General features: G+C 30.9%; 4 protein-coding genes across 7 annotated transcripts; 1 reads left to right on the forward strand and 3 right to left on the reverse strand.

The window, feature by feature from the left end:
• Nucleotides 1-233: 233 nt before the first annotated feature.
• Nucleotides 234-1,046, reverse strand: LOC113870151 (non-specific lipid transfer protein GPI-anchored 2). Its single transcript, XM_027506750.1, has 3 exons — nucleotides 704-1,046; nucleotides 541-603; nucleotides 234-448 (listed from the first exon to the last, which is right to left on the reverse strand). The coding sequence occupies exons 1-3, from the start codon at nucleotides 1,044-1,046 to the stop codon at nucleotides 234-236; spliced, it is 621 nt and encodes a 206-aa protein (XP_027362551.1).
• Nucleotides 1,047-9,520: 8,474 nt separating this feature from the next.
• On the reverse strand, nucleotides 9,521-10,506 carry LOC113870152 (non-specific lipid-transfer protein-like protein At2g13820). The gene is made up of 4 exons (XM_027506751.1): nucleotides 10,176-10,506; nucleotides 10,031-10,051; nucleotides 9,871-9,939; nucleotides 9,521-9,747 (listed from the first exon to the last, which is right to left on the reverse strand). Exons 1-4 carry the CDS (start codon nucleotides 10,504-10,506, stop codon nucleotides 9,521-9,523), a joined length of 648 nt encoding a protein of 215 aa, XP_027362552.1.
• A 1,417-nt stretch (nucleotides 10,507-11,923) lies between these two features.
• LOC113869526 (non-specific lipid-transfer protein-like protein At2g13820) lies at nucleotides 11,924-13,395 on the forward strand. Of its 2 annotated transcripts, none has more exons than XM_027505885.1 (3): nucleotides 11,924-12,612; nucleotides 12,695-12,760; nucleotides 12,875-13,395. In XM_027505885.1, exons 1-3 carry the CDS (start codon nucleotides 12,306-12,308, stop codon nucleotides 12,997-12,999), a joined length of 498 nt encoding a protein of 165 aa, XP_027361686.1. In that variant the 5' UTR covers nucleotides 11,924-12,305; the 3' UTR covers nucleotides 13,000-13,395. The 2 variants fall into 2 exon arrangements, with proteins under 2 accessions (XP_027361686.1, XP_027361687.1); XM_027505886.1 differs by having other exon boundaries at nucleotides 12,698-12,760.
• A 72-nt stretch (nucleotides 13,396-13,467) lies between these two features.
• On the reverse strand, nucleotides 13,468-16,147 carry LOC113869370 (protein CDC73 homolog). Of its 3 annotated transcripts, none has more exons than XM_027505664.1 (3): nucleotides 15,124-16,147; nucleotides 14,764-14,846; nucleotides 13,468-14,625 (listed from the first exon to the last, which is right to left on the reverse strand). In XM_027505664.1, exons 1-3 carry the CDS (start codon nucleotides 16,079-16,081, stop codon nucleotides 14,533-14,535), a joined length of 1,134 nt encoding a protein of 377 aa, XP_027361465.1. In that variant the 5' UTR covers nucleotides 16,082-16,147; the 3' UTR covers nucleotides 13,468-14,532. The 3 variants fall into 3 exon arrangements, with proteins under 3 accessions (XP_027361465.1, XP_027361467.1, XP_027361466.1); XM_027505665.1 differs by having other exon boundaries at nucleotides 14,515-14,625; nucleotides 14,779-14,846; nucleotides 15,124-16,113; XM_027505666.1 differs by lacking the exon at nucleotides 14,764-14,846 and having other exon boundaries at nucleotides 14,510-14,625; nucleotides 15,124-16,113.
• Nucleotides 16,148-21,960: the final 5,813 nt, after the last annotated feature.

Genomic DNA, 21,960 nt, shown 5'->3' on the forward strand with positions numbered 1-21,960 from the left:
AGGAATTCTCCAAGGGAAACGTCTAATTTTGTATGTACGAAACAAGTCTATTTTCTATTGAAATAAAGAATAAGTGTGGGGTATCAACAATATGAATGTTTCTTGAAACGTGTGTTTGAACTATCCCATGAATACTTAGACAACAGCCCCACCCCCAAAAAATAGAGTATCCGATGAATATGAATATGATACGTACAGATGAACTCAAGAACAGATTGCCATTGATTGAAAGGTCACGTGTTAAGGAGTGTAACAAGGACGGCTAATATTTGAGAGAATAGCGTAGTGTTGAGTGGCCGTTGAGAACGACAGAAAAAGGGTATTCCTGCTCCGCTGCTGGTGGGTACTGCTTTTCCCGAAGATCCTCTTTTACCGCGGGACCTTGATCGTGATCGCGACCCTGACCTTGACCTTGACCCTGACCCTGACCCTGATCCTGACCCTGACCCTGTGGCACATCACATGTATGTAAATGCAATGTATATATAAACATATCCTGATTGTGTGAAAATGGTCATTAATTTGTGATAAATGACTTACTAGCAGCAGCAGTCCCTAGATCTGAAGTTGGTGCGCTGCTGAGAGGAGGTAGAGCCATTGATTCTGCGAAAGAACAAGAACGCAATGCAATGCAATGGCGTTAAGGTAAGTAAGATTTTTGAATGAAAAGAAAAAAAAAATGCTATTCCTAAATGGTAGGTACCTGAGCAAAGAAAGGTTAAGGAGGTTGGGGTTTGGGAGGGGCAGAGGGAAGAGAGGGAGAGGATTCTGGTAGTGTTGAGAGGAAAGCCAAGGATGAGAGGGTCGCGGAGAAGATAGCACATGCAAAGCGATTCCACGGCGGCGGAGAAGGCGTTGCAGCACTTCTCCGACGCACTTTCTGTTAAGTTGTTCGGCGGATAAGACACGTACGACAGACACGACGAGAACGATATTAGCTCTTCCGTGCACCCCTTCACTGCCGCCGCCGCCGCCGACGACGACGACGACGACGCCGACGCACTTAGGAAGAAGCATGCTGCAATCATGGCGGTTTTGATCGCCATAGGATTAGGATTTGGCGGGACTGAAACTAACTAACGAACCTAACTGAAATTTCGTTATTGCACTCTGACGGTTACTAGTTTAAGCACGCGATTCCTCTCCCTCACCGGTGGAATCCTTAATGAATTTCGTATCTATTATATATATACTTCCAACTTTTTTTAAATATCCGTAATAAAAATTTAAATTATTAAGAAATATATTTTTTTAAAACTAAACCTCTAAATTTTTTTAATTCAGATTTTAGATTTTTTTTATTTTCACTTTTTCATAGCGTCTTATTCTTCCTATTCTATTACTCTAAGCTTCGTTATTTTTTCATCACTATCTATATTTTAAAAACATTATTACTTTTTAAATACATTAATTGTATTGAATTTACCATAAAAACATGATTTATCATTAAAAATTATATTCTTTATCAATCAGCCTTTGTTGATACAATGATATGTCAACCTTAATACTTTTTTAGAAGTAAATTTTTAAAACTATAATTCTACACATTAAAAATTAATTTTATTAGGCTTTCACACTGCCAAAAATTTATTTTAGAAACATTTTTAAAAAAATAAGTTTCTTGAATTAGAATTCTACAGTTTTAAAATTAAATTAATTTATAAATTTATGTTTTCACTTCTGGAAATTAAATCTTAGAATTACTAATTATTTCTACAAATTAGTTTCCAAAATTAAGAGCTTGTTTATTTTTTCTTCTAAAAACAGTTTTTTTTTCTTTTTAAAATTAAAAAATAAAATAAAATGTTCATTAACATAAATTTTATTTTTATTTTCTTTTTGAAAACATTTTTTTAAAATTAAAAACCAAAATAGAAAGGTCTACTCTTTTGAAATTAATAATTTTTACGTATGTTTCTGTACTTAAGTTTCCAAAAATATTTTTCTATACTAGCTTCAGGGATTTAATTCTCGAAAATAAATTCTAAACATGTTTTCAAACTTTAAATTCTGCACTAAAATTTAAAATAATAAAAAATAAGGTTTAAATATGTTTTAACTACTTCTAAATAAGACTTATTTCAAATTACTATCTATTAATTTAAAATATATATTATTATTATTATTATTTACTTAAAATTATATTATTTATATTATTTGTTATATGGTATTAGTATTATTATTATTATTATATTATATATTGAATTTATTATTTTATTTTTTATAAATTTTTAGTTTTGAATAAAATATAAATTATATTTAAGTAATTTTTATTTCTTATAAAATAATTGAATATTAATAATAATAAAATTAAAATGTGAAAAATATATTAATATAGTATTATTATTTCATTTTTAAATTTTAGTTTGTTTTTTTTCCGTTCAAAAATTTAACTGCTTAAATCAACTTATTTAAATGTAGCAAATATAATAAGTTATTACTAAATAAATTTATTGATTAAATATGTGTATAAATATTTTTACTTTCGAATATAATATAATTTCTGTTTATTATAAATAAAAAAATTATAACATAATATAATAATTAAATATTAAAAATAATAGAATTAATAATATGAAAAATATATTAATATAATATTATTATTTTATTTTAAAATTTTAGTTTGTTTACATTTTATTGCCTTTTGTTCATATTCACAGACTTAACTGCTTTTCAGCTTATTTAAATATAATAAATATAATAATTTATTATTAAATAAATTTATTATTTAAACAAGTGTATAGATATTTTTATTTTTGAATAAAATATAATTTTTATTTATTATAAATAAAAAAATTATAACATAATATACTAATATAATAATTAAGTATTAAGAATAATAGAATTAAGAATATAAAAAATATATTAGTATAATATTATTATTTTATTTTTAAATTTTAGTTTGTTTAATTTTGATTATGTCTTAATTTTGTTCAAAGACTTAACAAGTCTTTAATTTGTTTAAATATAACAAATATAATAATTAATTGTTAAATAAATTTATTATTTAAACATGTGTCTAAATATAATTAATTAGAATTTTTCATGTACAGTACTCTTGAAATTTTCGTACCATACTATATTTACACATAAATTGAATCTGTAATTATTAAAAGTCATTAAATAATATCAAAATATACGAGAATTGATTAAATTTATTAAAATAATTTTTAAATAGTATTTATAAAATATTATTTTATCATTTAATTATTGCTTAGTTAAAAATATTTATTACTAATTCTTAATTAAAATTATAAAATTTTATCTTATCATTAACAACGCCTTCAGCAAGTGCACTGAATAGTACAAATAATATGGTAAAAGTAAAGTATCGTTCCCATATAGATTGATACAAACACATATTGATTCATTAAATTGAATTAATTGAATGTGATTGGGATTGAGGAGAAATCTAAAATATAAATTAATTTAATTCACTTGGCAAGTAAATAAACAACGAAATCTGAAATAAGACGAGAAAAATTAATGACAAGATAGCTAGGATTAGACTTCACCCATTGTTCATATAATAAATTAAACTCCCTGCTAGTTCAAGCTCTGAAAATGATTACAAAAGTTCCTACTAAATTAATTTATATCCAATTACTTAGTATAAAAATTCTCTTGAACTCATACACAAAGATTAATTTCTTAATTTCAAATGTATGAGTCTAAGGTTTTAGAATACAAAGAAACCAAAAGATAACATACCCAATAATTTATATTCCTAGAAAATTAAATGATGAGGTAAGTAAATCAAGAAGTACAACCACTCATTCCATTTTCTAATGTTAAAAAGGTTTATCAAAACAAAGTATGAGTAGCTAGTTCATACTAAGTATTAAGAATGAATTTACAAGCTAACATAAAAAAAAGCTTAAACTAGAGTCAAGAATCTAATTACATCATAATCCTAAAGCGATCCATCAATCTTAACTACAAAATGTTTAGCAACCATCACAGAAATGAAAAACACAAGAAAAAAAAAGAGAGGTTCCCTTTGTCATATTCTTGAGAAGAAAATGGAAATCTTCTCCAATCTTTCTCTCTAAAGACCTAAGTGTGGTTCTGTTCTTCCTGATCTAAAAGAGTTGTCCCCTTGTCCTCCCTAAAAAAAAACCTACTTTTCTTTTACAATGTGCCTCACAATCTCTTTTATCTTACCCAATATGTATTTTTGTCGACGTCAGTAAGTTTGTATCTTGGTACACAAATGTTTGCGTTTTGGCACTGAAAGTTCTGCAATTTCATTATCTATTCGTGATAAGCGTCTTAGCACACACAAGCTTGTGTCTTGGCACATAATGACCTAAGAGCACATTGTCACACTTGGTTAGCGCCTTGACACACATAGGTCTGTGCCTTGGCACTAAATAACCTACAATCAAGATCCAAACTTTAGTAATTTTCACTCAAAATAGTAGTAAGGCAAGAAAAATTATAAAAACTAAATTTCTAATAAATTTGGATGAAAAAAAGAAAAATAAAAAGTTAAAGAAGAAGAAAAAAAATTAAAATTAACTAAAAACTATACATTACTAGACTCTTAACAACCATATTAAATTTAATTAAAAAATTAACCAAATGTAAAAGCTAAATTTAATTAATTTTATAATATTTTTAATATAATTATATTTTTTACTTTTAAAATTAATTTTTATATTTAAAATATAATTTTTAATTTATTTAAATAAAATAATTTAATAAATATTATAAATAAATAATATAATAGTTATTAATTACTTTTAAAAATAGGTGGACTAACTCACCATTTTCTTTATATTGAAACTTAGAGCCAAAACTAACCTACTAATTATAGGGCTTAAGTGGGATAGAATATAGGGCTTTATCCCATATTAAGAGCTTGATTTTTTAAAAATAATAACAATAATGTCGACCTACCAGGCTTTGTAAATAACTCATGTCTAACTTATTTACTTAAACAGATCTTAAAAAAAGCATAAGCTTTATTTGTTTATTAAAGAGGCAAGTCAAGTTAGGCCTAAAGTAGGTGAGACCATAGGCCACCTATTAGGCTGTCTGGTCTGTTTTCATCCTTATTAGTGGCCTTTGAAGTTATAAATATGATCTTGATGTGGAACAAAGTGGCCATGCGTGTGACATATAAATTGAAGTAGAAGAAAGGAGAGGGAGTTTTTAGGTAGAAAAAAAGTGAAAAATTTGTGGAAAAAAAAAATCTATGAGAGAAAAACTATGTAAATTTTAAAATAGAAAAGAAATTAGGTTAAAAATAATGAGGATTTGATTCAAAACAACATATATAAGAAAATACACAATTTAAATGTGTTTTATTTAATTTATGTTAATATTTTTTTTATTTTTTAATTATAGTTTAATTTTCATAACAAATAAATTAATGTTATCCATCTATAATAATTTTAATGAAGTAATATATAAAATAAAATATTTATCATGCCTTGTTTAGCATTAATTAAAATATATTACTAAATTAAGATGGTGAAAATATAAAATTTAACATGTTATTTAATACAATTAGAAATTTATTATTATTATTATTATTTATGAATTAATTAAGTTTATTTATAATATATTTAGGTTAACTTTTTAAATTTCTTAAATTTTTGTAATTATTTTTTTGACATTTAATTATAATTTCTCTTAAAATTTCATAACTTAAAAAACATAATGTAAATGTATTTATTTTGATATAATTAGTTAGTAATTTTAATAAATTATAAATATTTAGGTTAATTTAATATTTTATTTGATTATTGTAATTATTGTTTGTGAAATTGATAAAGATTTTTATGAACAAAATTGTTGTCACTAATAATATTTTTTTTTATTTTGTTGTAATAGTTAATAAGACAATTATACTTTCGTCACTTATCAATAATGTCACTTAAACAAAAAAATAAATAACATTTTATGGCATGTTAACCTTTATCGCATTGTTTAGATTTGTCAAATGCAAATAAATGGTCTTTTTGCTTATGCACTTGTAGAATAGTGGAGGCCTTAAACATATATTTTATTTATTTTATAGAGAATGCACAATTACATTAAAATATGTTTTTATGTTACTTGAATTTTAGATCAACAATCTATCGACAATTGGTTTTACTAATCTCTATTTTGCAGTAGCTCAAGACATGCGAGATGAGTTATTAGGCGACCAACTAACAACAAACGATATTGAAAGATAAAAGATTATATTAAAGTGACTTACAAAATATCTTGGTTGACTTCCTATAAATTTTGACATTAGGATAGCACAATATATGTGTGGATGTATACTTACTTTATTAGGATATGTTCTAATGTTGAGCAAAAACAAATATGTGGTACATGCAAAAATCTTGTTGTTGGCACGTGAATAAAATTTAAAATTATATTTAGGATTTGATGTGTCTTTCCTTTATTTATAGAGGCTTAGATATTCACGACGTAATGCTAGAGAATTTTGTAGTTGCATAATATTACTGCAAATATAGGCACACACCGACTCTTGTCGTTGGCTCAAATCCCAAGCAAACCAATAGTTTTCTCGTTTGCTCTCAGATAGAGACATTTTCGTAATCTAACTTTAAGGTAGGTTTCAATTAAGCAAGTTGGACTATTTAATGCCAATTAAGCCATTTCAACGCCACATATGATGTTTCTGTTAGCTAATGGAAAGGAGCAATGTGAAAAAAAAAATTTAAGGACAAAAGAATAAAAAAAAGTTAGAAGACTAAATCAAAACTTACCCTAAAGTTAGAGGACAAAAAAATTAATTTTGCCTATTGCTTATAACACTAATATTTGGTTATTAATTGTAGTTTCTATGACAACCATATGAGAATGATTATATTGGTGTCGTAATTCCAAATGACTGAGAAGAGAACGAACTATGATTCTATTAACTCTTTGATTTGTTTCAAAGTTAGAGCGTGACACGTAACTAGTTGTATAATGCATCAATTTCAATATGCTCAACCTATCCCTCTCTCACCCGTAAAATCTTGAGGGAGTTCATAGCAAAGACTTAGAAGGATTAAGATAACAAAAAAACTGAAGACTCATTCATGCTCACATCGATATTAGCGTATCTTAGAGGGATTGTCAATTGAATATATTATCCTTCTTACGAATATTAGACATCATACATATTGTATGCAATGAATTGGTTATTATTATCCCCACAAATGGAGTAGTCAGCACTTTAAGAACAATAGTTCTTTATAAAACCATCACTTTCCCATCACGAGGAATTCTCCATGGATACACCACCTATGTAGTAGTAGGAGATCTCACTATCTTCAATACAGTCAAATGAAGAGTATTATTAGTTATAGCAAACGAACTAGTAACAACCATTTCAATGGGATGAAGAACCTCACAGCAGGAACAAGCATAGACTTCTGTAGATAGTTAAAAAGATATTTATCATGGATCAAGAAACAAAGAATCACGGGATAGAAGATCTATTGATTATAGTAGTGCCAATGGGATATCTCATGGATTAACGTGTACATATAACTTTAGTTGTAATTGTCTTTTTCTAAAATAGCAAAAGCACTAAGTAAAATATTCTTATCATCATATTGTGCAACAACTACCAATAGCCCTTATATTTGCCATATTAACATGTCTTATCAACATGCACAAGTAGTTTTTAGTGTTTAAATACTCTAATACAGTAACCAAAACTCTAAAACACTTGACGTAATATTTAAATATTGGGAAACAACTCATCATTATAGTATGCTTTTGCAACATCCAACTAATCATTGAACAACGTCACAAATTGGTTCACACAATTGCAGCAAAGCTTTAAATGAGGCTTTCATTAACCAATTTTTTTTTAATTGCCCTTTGCTTTCTGATACATTATTGTGCATCTATATCGAGACCGAATCTCACGAATCACAAATTTTATTTTAAAGGAAGGATTAGACTTGACTAGTGGCTTGATGCGTATGCAATTGTGTCTAAATCTAACTCCCTATGATCTTGAGAAATCTTATCCCTTGTACAATTGTGCGATCCATTATACTTTCTAATCTCTCAAATATACTTATTCTTTCTTAAAGAAGTTCAAAAAAGGCATCCATAATTTATTATATACCTCACGTTTACAACAAACATATTTGGTTCTGACTCAAATATTTTGTAATTTACTCCTTTTGATATATCGTAACACTTAATTGTTCATATGATAGTTTCTATATCATTGAATTGTTTTCCAACATACAATTTTCTATCTACATCACAATGACTTATCAAATACAAACACAAACAAAAACTAATTTAAAAATTAAAATTTAATGCATCAACAACATAATTATAACACATATTCAAACTTGTGTACTCTAGAAATTCAATTGCATGCATTACATCGAGATCTAATGTACACATGAAGGATTACTCCACAAACAGATGTTGTTCAACTAATGTGTTTGGCAAATTAGGCTTTCCATCATCAACATCATCATCCACATCTTTATCTTCACTATCTTCTCTGCTTCTATATTCACTTTTAAAGTTATTGTCATCACTTTTAGTGTTATTTTGTTCTCATTCTACCTATTTATTTGCCACAGTGCTCACATGTGCTTCCTCCTCATCGTCTTCAATAAATGATTATTGAAACTTCATTAAAAAATAACATACAACTCAAAAGTAGGAGTTGAGGAATAATGTCATTGATATATTCAAAACATTTATTGAACATTATTGTCATTTATTATTAGAATTATATGATATTACATGAAATTAACAAATATCAATATTAGACATTTATACGTAATATTTTTCACTATTTTTAGAAATTCAACTTTAATATATTAACTAAGTTAACACATCAATTCTTTAGATGATACATTATCTACAGTATGTACACATATTAGCTTTTTACACTTAAATGTTATACTCTCACAAGTGTTTGTAATTAATTTTCACACTTAAATTCTTGCAAATGACAAGTTGTTCTAACTAATTTTTTGACAATTAACAAAATCATTGACAATTTTTAAATTAAACCATATTCTTGTAATTTTAACCCAAAAAAAACCCCACATTTTTATAAATTTAAAAAAACAATATAAAAAAATAGCCCACCAAAGAATCTACAAATAATTAATGTTCCACCCATATGCAAGGAATTTAAGATTTTGTCTGTTTGATCAATTTATGTAGTCCTCTCTTGCATTAAGGTATGTTTGATGTTACCTTATTCTCAACATCAAACTAGGACTCCTAATGTACCAACGTAACCAATCAAACTGTAAGTAAATCAAATATCAATTTGATTCCCTACAAATTCTAGACACTGACCAATGAAATTAAGCTAACTCAATAAACTTCTCGAGTGAATAAATAACAGTAATTTATTTTTCATGCACTCATATACATTGCAATACAAATACCTTTTAATTTGATAAATACTCCCCTAATGTGGGTTTAAAACAATCTGAGCAAAACTGTATGCAATAGCCACACATATTGGAACCTATTAGGTACATTTACATCCACAAAGGATGTCAGACACAGCAACCTAGCGGTGTTTGAGAACAGCAAATCCTAATGTAATCAATACAAAAGAAGGTAGGAGACGGTAAGATGATGTGGCTGATGATGGAGTCAGATCAGAGCGTCCACTTCCTTTGGTTGCAGATGGGGTATCAGAATCCACTGAGGGAGATGATGGAGTCAAAAGAGGAGGGGTTGTGTCAGACTCTGGTGCCAAAGAAGGTGTGACAGGCGAGGGAAGTACAGAGGATGCTGTTCGAGGAAAAGATGCTGGTATTAGTATCAAACTCGAGAAGCTAATAGTACTCAATTTACTGTCATAATGCATGCCATCAAAAATGCATTTTTGTTGACTACTAATGACTAAGTGATTACCTTCAGGACTAAGAGATGGTGAAGACGGGTTAGATACAGGAGAAAGAGATGGCCCAAGAGACGCTGGTCCTGTCAATATAAATCAAAATCATTCGAAAGATTAGTTAAAATGGAAAAGATTTATACTTAATATAGTAAATTTTAGGCATATTATTATTACCAGGAGCTGGAAGTGGTGAACCTGAGGCTGAGAAAAAACAAAGCATAAAATAATTCAGTTTCACCTTAGCCTCATTGATAATTAGAATAACTATAATTTAAAATTATTGATAACGAGAAAACTACTGAAGATCGAAGGAATGTACTTTTGCATTGAACTGGAAGACCAGGCATGTTGCAAGCACGAGGAAGAGAGATGGCCAAGGTTCGGTTGATTGGAATTCTAAAAGGAACATTGCCAGTGACAATGAGACACAAACAGTCCATACCCCCACTTGTGAGGGACTTCATGGAATTGCAGCACTGGGCAGAGGGTGAGGTGCCATTGCCACTGCTATTTGTGAGGAAATTCACACAAGGGCTGAACAAATTGTTTATCATCGATGCATTACATGGAGTGGTGACTTGGGCATAGGCCGGTGCAGCCATTGCCGTAGCCATGGCAAATACCACAACTAGGCACACAAAACGCTCCATGTGTATATGTTTTAGAGGTTTGGGTTGTTGATCTGCTAGGAATTTGAAAGTAAATTTGTTGTGTTCAAAAGTACAGTTTGGAAGTTTGATAGTAGAGAAAGAGATAAGGGAATTTATAAAGAGAGGGTATTAAGAAGAGAAATAGAGGGGAAAAATAAACGGAGGTGCCAAAGTTGGTTTAATAGCTCAACTGCCATAACTAATCAGTAGGAAAAGAAAGAGTTTGAAGTAGGTAGAATTGCTATATTGGGAGTGTTTTGATCTCTGTAGAACCAATTTTGACTGAAGATTTTAAGCTCAACAAGTGGCATCTGAAACATCCTACCTTAATCTGTTGTAACACAAAATTTGATGTTCTTGATAAACTGTCAAATCAAATCATTCATATTAGGTCAGCTGCTCAGGTGGATAACCGAATCCTAGTAGTAGTTCCCTCCACTTCCTGACCCTTTGCTTATTTTATTTTTAGTTCATACCAACATAATACCAAGTTAACAAATACAACTTCAACCATTAGACTTATTCAACTCATTTAAGCGGGCATAGGAATAAGGGCATCACCCTTCGTCCGCTTTGTTCAGTGTTGAAATAGTTGGATAAAATTAGTTTCAAAAAGGTTGAAGAGTAAAATTATATTAAGATGTGTTTTTCATTATATATATATATATATATATATAATTTTCTAATGATCAAACCAACAAGACTGTCTACTTCAACTTTGGGGCCAATCGCAAGCCAGAATTTATTAACCTTAACAATTAGTTTTTGATCGCGACTTTAGTCAAATTCCGAATTATTATGGAGAACATGTAATAAGTTCGATTTCTCTTTTCTTCTTTTTCGTGTAGCACCCGCACTCCCTTTCTCATCACCTGCCTCTATCTCCAACCCAAACCGCCCCACCCCCAAAACCAAAAAAAAGGGGTATTCTGACAGGGACCACGTAGATGAAAAGCTTACATGCGTATTTCTGTGGTACTAATTTTCCTTTAAATAATATTTTCGCTAATTAGTTAGAAGAAACATAATTCAAATTCGATTAGTTAAATTCTGGGGAGAAGTTGGCACATAATTGTAAATCAATAATATCTTATAATGCCAATTGTCCGCTATTTGAAGCTACGAGAGGACACTACAATATTACAAGTCAGGATAATGGCAAGGACATTTATCTTAATTGAATTGTATGTTCGGGAAAGTTTTTCTTAAACAAGAAACATTTTTCAAATAAAACTGCAAAAAATAATAATAATTTTCTCAAAATAAGCTGAATGGAACATGCAGGTAGTCTCGTCTACTCGTATCATATAGTATATGATACTGTCCATCTCGTAAGACACGTGGTTCTTTCTTTTTTGGTCGTGTATTTTAACCGTACTGCTTTGAACACAAAAAAGATAGGATAGAGTGATAGCCGATAATAGCGTTCCCTCAGCCTCTGATGCCAAAAGTTGGTCATCTGTTTAACCGACCTGCCTTTAGAATTTTTCATTTGTTTATATTATAGGATAAGGGTCCCATAATCCAGGTCTGCATACCTAACAACGTATGGCCGCCACCAAGTACCAAATAGATCCCGTTGGAAAGAGTAGGAGGAGTTGTTCACCCACATCATCACCTTACTCTTGTCATTTTCTTCCCCCTTTTCTCTACAAAAGGCCTATGCCTCGTTCTTCCAAAACCAGTGTCTTCGGAGTACAAACACGGGATACCAGGTTACCAACATATATTCTACCTTTAACAAACCCTACTCCCGGAAGGAAAAAAAAAATTCCAACATATTTGCATAAGAGTGTTCAATGGAAATGGGTTTGGTTTTGATCGTAATGGCCATGCTGAGTGCAGGAGCTGCAGCACAATCAAGTTGCACAAATGTGTTAGTCAGCATGTCACCGTGCCTTAATTATATCACAGGGAATTCTTCAACCCCATCTTCAGGATGCTGCTCACAGCTTGCCAGTGTAGTACGCTCACAACCACAATGCCTGTGTCAGGTTCTTAGCGGCGGTGGATCATCCCTGGGGATGAACATCAACCAGACTCAGGCTCTGGCCTTGCCTGGCGCTTGCAAGGTGCAGACCCCACCCATCAGTCAGTGTAACAACGGTATGACAATAAAATCTCTAAGATAAGCGCACCGAATTCTAATCCATACCTTTCTGCAAATTTAACATGATGTGTCTGTCAGCAGCTGTTTCACCAGCAAAACCACCCGCAGGAACAGCAGCAGAATCTCCAAATTCAGTTCCATCAGGTACTGAATGCTAATTCTCCACATTGAGGAAGTATTTTAGTTTATGCTTTGCGGTTTGATTATCCAATTTGTCCCTTGCCCATGTTAACCATTCAAGTTGACATTCACTTGCAGGAACCGGATCCAAAACCCTACCCACAACAGATAATGGCTCATCCAGTGGGAATTCCGTCAAGTTATCCGTTCCTCTGTTACTTATTTTGGCAGCAACATACGCTTCAACTTTCAGAACATACTGATTCCATAATCAGTTGGCTTTCCTATTGGATATTTTTTCCTTGTTTGCCGATTGTCATTGTTTCATATACTGTTGAGTTCCCTTAGGCTGAAGGGTTCAATCTATTCATTTGTTACCCATAGTGGTTACATGTTTTGTATTATGAGATATTTATTCTCTCACTCCTTTATTAATGAAGATGGATTGTGACTTGTGGTTTGCTATAATCAACATCATTGGATTCCAAGTCCTCAAAGCAACCAAATCACTTGAATGTAGCACTTTGCTGCACTATGAAAGGCAATCAATCAACTATGTTTGATCAATGAAACTGAATTTTTATTTGCCATACCAGAAAATCTGCCTAATTGTGACAACTGCCGCCATGGCCTAATCCCACTAATATATTTAATGTTGTGCTTTTAAGAATATAAACATGGTGAAGAAATCAAGAAATAGAAAGTTTTTAATATAGATCACATTGGAGATGCATAGAAAATCATGTTATAAAAGTATGAATAACACTTACTAATACACTGGTTAGCATTTCCCTATAAGCATCGTTGAAACAATGAAAGATTTGCTAAAAGGCCAAGAAACCACTAGTCTAAGGGAATTAAATGTGTTGCCTTCATTTGAATCCAAAAATTTCTTCATTTAAGTATTTGTATGAGATACCAAAACAAATATCTTCAGGTAGCAGTAGCTACAGTCTATGGTAACTAACATCTAATGGTAATCTCCACCTTGAATGTATCATGAATAATGTCACTAAGCTTTGATGGACTCGAGCTTTCATTTAGAGGGCTTTGGAACTTCTTCGTTTATTTTCTACTGTTTTCTTAGACATGCAAATGAAAATATTGTCTTTATTTTCCTTAGCCATAGAAGAGCTAAGAGAAAGAAAATAAAAGCTCATTTACACAATAATCCTCATAAAAAGAAGGCCCGTGGATTCAAGTTCAAAGTTCTGTAATACACAGGCTTTAACTATGTCTATGGGAACCTGAAGCAGTGGCAGGCTAGCATAACATCCATATAGATACAAAGCTGAACAGAAGAATAAAGAAATAGAGCGCCAAAAACTGCATAATTGAGGAAACACAAAAGGTAGGTACAGCCACATTTGAATAGCTCTCTCAAACTACATGAGACAGAGATAACTTCTCTCCAACTTGAAAGTAAGACAAGAATAACAAAAAAAAAAGCTCGAACTACTCAACTCGATCTTTACATATAGCAATTCCTGATGAACGATAAAAGTTCAAGGAAAGCTAAATGTTCCAAATGCAGAACAAAAATTGATCTTATATATGGACAAAAATTAAATTTTGAGTTATTTAGCTTTAAAAGTTTGGTACCATGGTAAACATTTCCATCCATTATGTGGAGCAATAGCCTATTATTGTTGTTAGCACTAACAATTAACAAAGTGTATCAATTAAAGGACGAGACTAATTTTACATCATATATTAATGGAAATATTTATCATATCATCTGACAAAACATCAAGACAGGAAAAAATGTAATAACAGTGAACTCTATCTGATGCAAATCAAGAATGTGACCGTGAGCGTACAAATTCTTCTAGTCTGTCCCACACCTCTAACGCTGCAGCCCTGTCTTGATGTCGCTTGTTCTTACTAATCTGCCATCAAGTTAGAAACAGGTACTTAGACTTCAAATTAAGGGCTGAAAACATAGGAAGATAGCCAAGCGATAAGCTGAACAAATTATCAGTTCAAAATACTTAAAGGTAAAAAAAGGGTATACAACAAGGACTCACAGAAATAATCTTTACATTCCACTGCTTCACATTCTTCGCCGACTCCAAACTATCATCTTCGAAACGCATGTAAAATCCAATAACTGCAAGGATTTCATAGGGTTACTACAATCAACTAAGTAAGTTATAGTTTAGAAGAATTCATATAATTGAACCCAGCAAAACGCAGATTGAATAATACAATCATAGCCATAAAAAGAGTGCTAAAAATGCAGCTTTTTTTGAGGAAATAAAAGAAACACTGAATGTTTCCCTTAAAGCCGGAGAAATCGAATGAAACAACAACAAAAGCCTTATCCTACCTCGCGAAGTCGACAACATGGATATTTCAATGAAACACAATAAAAAAAATGGACTCACTTTTGTTGAAAATTTCAACGTGGTCTTTGAAAGGCCAATCCTTAAACTGCCACTCCTTGCCCAATACGAAGACAGCAACGACACGATCCCAGTCCTCAGGTTTGAGGGAAGAAGGCTTATCCCTGACTTCATAAGCGGTAACAACCCTATCTCTGCTGAGCTTCTTCTGAACAGTGACGCAATCGGGCCTGGCACCTTTCATCTGCTTGACCTTGACATCAGTGGGAATGTAAACACCGTCCTCCAAGAATTCCTTAACATTATAGATAGTGATGAGGGTCTGAAAGGCACTGGGAACTAAGATAATGGGGACACCTTCCCCAATTTTGGAACCCTTGAAGTGCATCTTGGGCTTGGGAGCGGGGTCATAGCCCAAGTCGTCATCGGCACCCATCAAGCGACTTTTGGCAACGAGGCCATCCTTCCTCTGCTGGGAGTCGAGCCTCTGGCGCTCCTCTTCGCGCTTGGTGGCAGCAACGAGGACGCTGTAGAAGTCACGACTCTTGCACTCGAGGAGGGACTGGCGATCTTTCAAGGGCCTCTCAGCGGCCTTGATCATGGAGATGAAGTCGAAGTCATCCAATTTGTGAAGGTGGTCATCGGAAAGGGGATGATTGGGGGCGAAGGAAGGGTCTTCGGGGCGGTACTCGATGGAATCGGTGGAGGAGAGGATGCCCTGAAGGTATTGGAGGAGGGGTTTGCGGTCGGGGAGGGTAACGGAGGGGATGCCGAGGGCGATGGTGTTCTGGAAATACTCAGTGTGCTTGAGGTGGTGGTTCTTAATGTAGTGGACTAGGGTTTCCAGTGTGTACCGATTCCCCTTCGTTGAACGGTATGCCGTTTCCACCGAGCATGGGAATGTGTACTCCTCCCCGAATCTCAACTCGCCGTTCACTCGCACTATCTTCTCCACCTCCCCTCTCATCGTGAACTCTCTTAGCGCCGACAGCGGATCCATCCTGTTCCGATCGATCGATAGTACACCCCCTGCACTAAGGAAAAGTTGCACCTTCTATACATGTATCCAAATTTGTTATCCCAATTTAACTTTTATTCTCAATCCATTTTCTTTATTGCTTCTTTTTATTATCTACCAACCAAGCAATGTTAAAATTTAATCAATTTCGAATTCAAGTATGAACTAGCACAAAAATGGGTTTTTACTTAAATAAAAGAATTTAAAAGCTATATTAAGAATACACCTTTATTTGGATATGTTTACCTTTCTATGTTAATTTTATTATTATAAAAATAACTTTCTTTATTTTTTTTATAAAGTTTAAATAGAAGTTAATTTAAATTTTTTTATTATTTAAAAATTGTGTTTGCATAGAATTCCATTAAACGTTCTTATTTACACTTGCATAGAAAAATTGATTATAATTGATTTTTGTTTAAATTTTTAATACTTTTTACATAAAAATTAATTTTGACATACTTTCGTATAATAGACTCCCACAACATAAGTTAATTTTACTATATTTATGTTAAACAAAGTTAATTAAAGTATATCTCAGTATAAACTAACTTGCTCATTTTCTATAAATAGACATACATAGCTCCTAACTTTGCACGATTATTTTCACACAAAACTTTAAAGCTAAGGGTAAAAATCTTAGAGTGGAGAGAGAGAATTATGTTCAGCATGGTTGGTTGTTTATGCACTAATTACTTTGTTATAAATTGAAAGCCAAATATTAAAAGAGTATAAGTGAAATAACATACAAGTTTCAAAATTATTCTATAGAATGTCAGTTAATAGTAGACTAAATGGTATCTGTCACACCCCAAAATTTCCTTATTTCTAAGTTAATTACTAATTATATCAATATAAATAAATTAGAATTAGATCATATATATATAGTTAGGAATTAAAACATACTTAGTCAAATTTACTCGAAAAACTGACAAATTAAGGAAAAATTGGGTACGAATTATAGTGGAATCCAATTTTTATAAGAATAATTACCAAAAAAAAAAATTGTTTTTATAAATTTATACCATCTTAATTATGTATTACAAAATTTATAATCAATTGTGGAGAATAAAAAAATAGAAAATTAAAAATAAGTTACAACATTGGCCAAAAAGACCAAAATACCCCTAGATTAGGCCTAGAATGAAAATCCAAGTTGGGTAAGGAAATGATAATGAAAAATTCTGAAATTTTTATGGTAAATTATTGGGCCAAATGAGGTTGTATTCGTTCAAGAACCAGACCCAAACCTTAAATAGAAAATTCAAACTAATTTTTGCAAATTCAGCACTCAAAGTAGTGTAAAAAGGGCTAGGCAAATGGATCAAAACTTCCAATTTTGTAATCCTATCTTACCCAACCCAATTGGCATGGTTTTGGCACGAAAAATAGACTAAATTTGTCAATAATTGGGAAAAGTATCAGCTAAAGTGAAGGAAACCAATAAGAAATAAGACTTGATTTACTAAAATTCTTTGATGATGACATAGGGTCAATGGTTCAATTCTTAACAAAGGAGCCTAACCAAATGCCAATCAAACCCAACTAAACTCAGCCAAAAAATAGTGTTATGTGAGGGGGAAAATCTGAAGTTATAAACCAGGAACTAAAGGCAAACTACAAGGAAAACTTAGGTCAACTAGATGACATCACAAGGGTCCAAAATATTCACTTTAAGCATGATTATTAGGGACCACTTTTCACCTTGATAAAATCTGAATTTGGGAAAGTCTCCAACAGCAAAGTTACTCCACTTTAACCTATCTAAATGGTCATGAACCCTCTATCCCATAAAAACCAAGAAAAAATATAAAAAGCATTCCCCAAATACAAGGCCTAAATTCACGTGTAAATGAAGGAAATTGGAAGATCTAGCCAAAATTCCTAAATCCAGCCAAACCAAACTCTTCTATTCACCTGATCACATCCAACACATGCTAACCACCACTCAGCCATGTCACTCTTCAAGCCAACAAAATAGGAAAAACTCTAAAAACACTAAATAACCCCACCACCAAATTTAGCAAAAGAACTTTAACATTTGAGGACCTTTTTGGACAAACTCAAAGCTGACTTGGAAGAGCAGTAAAGAGGCTCAAATTAGACCAATAAAAAGAAGAGAAAGAGGAGATCAAAACACCCTTGCAACCTCACCCAAAAAGGCAAAGATAAAATCAAGAGAGGGGAGTATAGTTCATAAATTGGGAGAATACTTTTGCTAATTAATTTTGAGTCAAGGGGAACCCTTAACCCCTTATATTGAATGAAAATTCCGTGGGTCTAATTGATATATGAAAATAAAATTTACTTGCACAAGAAAATCCAAGAAAAACGTTAAAAACAACAAAAACAGAAAATTCTGCAGAAAAATCTTAACTAACTGTAAGGGGGTATTTTGACAGAAATTTATTGATGACTTTGCTTGTTATGTGTTATTGTTATGATATTGGGCTGATTTTATGTGAATCCATGCCTTGAAATTGATTGAGGGTTTTGTTAAAGTTTTCCGTTTATAATCAGGAGTTTTCTGTCAGAAATTGTTTACTATTTCTGTAAATATTCTTTTGATGCATGATCTGAGTTTTAAGTTTTTGTTTAAGTTTTATATGGCATAAATACTATAAACTTAGTAAAAATTTCATGATTAGGCTTTGGTAGAACATAAAAATGAATTTTTGTAAATTTTTAAGAAGATTTATGGTTCTGAAATAGTTATAACTGCTTTTGTGTTAGTTTTTATTTTTTTCAAATTTTTAAAAATCACGAAAATTTTCCTAAGATATTAGCTTGTATTATCATAGAATTCTTGATATTTTGGATTTATCTTGACTTGAAATAATATTTTAAATGTTTTTTAAAAATTTTAAATGAAAGGGAAAAAGGAAAATGATTTAAAAATAGAAAAATTACTAAGAAATAAGCTTTGGACTCTTGGACAGATTTTGGAACCTATGAAGTATAAGAGTCATACGAATATTGACCAAGATATGAAATTAAATTTGAAGGATTGGACCTTTAGATGAGAAAATACTATGATTGGACCAAAGGAATATTTTTGACCATATTGAGACCTGGACAATGACTTAGAGGAAAGGGAAAAACGTGTTGGACAACTTGACTTCTTAAAGTTTTGGAAAAAGGACATAATTGCAATTAACATAAAGTAAAAGGACTAAACTGCAAATAATGTAACATATGAGAAAACCTTTGCAAAAATTTTTGTTACTATTTTATTCATGTAGATAATTAAATTTTGAAACTTTTCCTACTAGTTTTATTTTATTTGGATTTAAATTGTATTAGTTATGATTTTTCTAAAATTCTGATACATGAAAATAGTATTCTGGGGGCAGTATGACTTAATTCAATTTTGTTTTAATATCTCTGTGTGGCGTTATTTTATCTTTATTTTTGTATAAAAATAAACTTATTAATGAAACTATTCTCACTAGTTTCACTTTATTTGGAATTGAAACAAAATAGATATGAATTTTTGAATATTATGATGTGTGAAAATGATTCCTGAGAACAGCTCACTTTAAGTTCCTTTATTCTTAAAATTCATGCATGATGTGATTTTATTTATATTTTTGTATAAAACTATACTTCATAAGGAAACCATACTCACTGAGTTTACTTAAATTAGAGTTAAAACAAAATACTTATGATTTTCTAAAGTTTCTGTTATATGAAACTAATGGTTTATGCATATTGCTGAGAAACTTGATTTCATTTTTAAGGATATATATGGCGTTATTTTATTCATATTTTTTTCATGAAAATAGATACTACAGGGAAAATATCCTCACTATTTTGATTAAATTTGGATTTAAAATAAAATATTTATAATTTTTATATTTAACTGATACTAAGAAGTGAGTTAATGTGAGCAACAGAGAACAATTAGCAGAATTATGCTAACCTGTGACATGTACTGATAAAATTAAAGCATGAATTAATGTATGTAAGTAGTTTGAATGTGAAAGTATTTTTACTTCGAAATAGACATAATACTGAGAATAACCTCATCGGTCTCATGTGTTTTGGAAGAAAATTGAATTTATTACAAATTTTACAATTTACTGGATTCTAAAAGTGGAATCATGTGATCAATAGAAAGAAACTAAGTTAAATGTTACTTTCTGTATAAAAATTATTTACGTGCATATTCCTTTTGAAAAGTAGACACTTAAAGAAAGAAAACCTAAGTGATTTCATGATTTTTGGATTTGTATTGAATTAGTTATGAATTTTACAAATTGATGCATGAAATCTGGAAAAAAAAAATTGAAAATAGTCATGTCCATAAAATGAATGATTCTCTTATTTTAAGGGATGAATGATTATGAAAGTGTATATCCAATAGGCAGATTAATGGCTAAAATTCATTTTGTGATTATGAAACAGTTCATAGGGATAGTGGTTGAAAACGCCAGGTATAGGCGAGGGGCAAAGAAATAATACGACTAAAGTACTATGAGATGCTTATTCATAAGTTATGTGGTGGTTATTTTTATTCAGCAATTAGTGTTGCCTTATGAAATAATTTATGAATAATTTATTCATATTTTCTTTATTTGTGTCTATTAACTAAGTTATGAATGCAGAATGAGTGTTGGGAGTATTCCTATTCCTGAGCAGAACATGACTTTTAGTATAGGGTCAGAAACGTGGAGCTATAATAATACTAATCAAACTATTATTTTTACGGGTTGTGTGATACTAACTATTACTACCATTAACAACCCCATATTGGTCCCATAATTATGCAGAGTCCTGTTAGAGTTGAGATTGCCTACCCCATGTATTGTGCAACAACTTACCTAGGCCTTCATGCTGATCCTCCTCCAAATGGATTAGATGACTAGAAGAGAGATCTGCTCGTAAAGAAAAAAAAAATAGTCGACAATGAGGTATATGTAAATTATGAGTGCTTAGGATCTTTTTGCCTAACCTTCATTTTCCTTTAGTTTGTAAAATACTTGAATAACTTAGGAAAGGTAGGAGGTCTGTATTAAATTATCTATTGTTGAACAACAACTCTATATATATGTAGATGTGCATTATGTATGGGATATATGTCTTCATTTATGTTTATTAAACATGTTAAATTTATTAGAGTCTCTAAGTTGAACATAGTACCATAATAATTGGGATGAAACTGTTAATAATAACAGGAACGTCTCAGTATCTGATATAAAAGTTTATAAATTTAAAAAGATGTGCACATTGATTATATGTAAATATCTCATTTGTTGAAGTTAGAGCTATTTATCAAACTACAAAGTAATCATATTTTAGCTTTAAAAGTTTAGCTTAAAATCCATCACTTTCTCTATTAGGGGTGTCAATATGGGTCAGCCTACCCCGGCTCGCTTCGACCCATCCTTAGCCCGCCTAAAAATGGGTCAGGTTGGGTCAACCCGTTTTTAAATATGGACAGAAAAGTGTAGCCTGTCCCGTTTAGAATTGGGCCATGGGCTAGCCCGCCAGCCTGTTCAAAAATTAATTTATAAAAATAAAAATATGAAATTTAAAAAATGTAAAAATTATTTATATTTACAAATTTAAAGCAATAAAATATAATTTAACTATAACTTTATAATCTTAAAACACACAAATTTTAACAACTTAAAGTTAAAAACTTCAATTATAAACCATAATCTTTTAATCCACAAACTAAAATAAAGTAATAATTCACAACAATTTTGAAGTCTTACTCAAAATAAACAGTTTATGAATCAAAGTTAAAATCATTAAACATAATTCACAAAGTAAAATAAAGTCTCAAATTATAACAACTTTAAAGTTTTAATCATCATCTTCTAAATTAAGAATATTTGAATTTGATGCTGCATTGG

The sequence above is a fragment of the Abrus precatorius genome, unplaced genomic scaffold (assembly GCF_003935025.1).
Source record: "Abrus precatorius isolate BTA unplaced genomic scaffold, Abrus_2018 Scaffold6, whole genome shotgun sequence".
Lineage (NCBI taxonomy): Eukaryota > Viridiplantae > Streptophyta > Magnoliopsida > Fabales > Fabaceae > Abrus > Abrus precatorius.

Coding starts and splice junctions, on each gene's coding strand:
- LOC113870151 (XM_027506750.1), bottom strand. CDS start 1,046: ATGGCGATCAAAACCGCCATGATTGCAGCATGCTTCTTCCTAAGTGCG. Junction 604..703: donor CTTAACCTTTCTTTGCTCAG/GTACCTACCATT, acceptor GTTCTTTCGCAG/AATCAATGGCTCTACCTCCT. Junction 449..540: donor TCTAGGGACTGCTGCTGCTA/GTAAGTCATTTA, acceptor GATGTGCCACAG/GGTCAGGGTCAGGATCAGGG.
- LOC113870152 (XM_027506751.1), bottom strand. CDS start 10,506: ATGGAGCGTTTTGTGTGCCTAGTTGTGGTATTTGCCATGGCTACGGCA. Junction 10,052..10,175: donor TCTTCCAGTTCAATGCAAAA/GTACATTCCTTC, acceptor TCTCAGCCTCAG/GTTCACCACTTCCAGCTCCT. Junction 9,940..10,030: donor TTCACCACTTCCAGCTCCTG/GTAATAATAATA, acceptor TTATATTGACAG/GACCAGCGTCTCTTGGGCCA.
- LOC113869526 (XM_027505885.1), top strand. CDS start 12,306: ATGGAAATGGGTTTGGTTTTGATCGTAATGGCCATGCTGAGTGCAGGA. Junction 12,613..12,694: donor CATCAGTCAGTGTAACAACG/GTATGACAATAA, acceptor TGTGTCTGTCAG/CAGCTGTTTCACCAGCAAAA. Junction 12,761..12,874: donor TCCAAATTCAGTTCCATCAG/GTACTGAATGCT, acceptor ATTCACTTGCAG/GAACCGGATCCAAAACCCTA.
- LOC113869370 (XM_027505664.1), bottom strand. CDS start 16,081: ATGGATCCGCTGTCGGCGCTAAGAGAGTTCACGATGAGAGGGGAGGTG. Junction 14,847..15,123: donor CGTTGAAATTTTCAACAAAA/GTGAGTCCATTT, acceptor AAATCCTTGCAG/TTATTGGATTTTACATGCGT. Junction 14,626..14,763: donor GGAATGTAAAGATTATTTCT/GTGAGTCCTTGT, acceptor ACTTGATGGCAG/ATTAGTAAGAACAAGCGACA.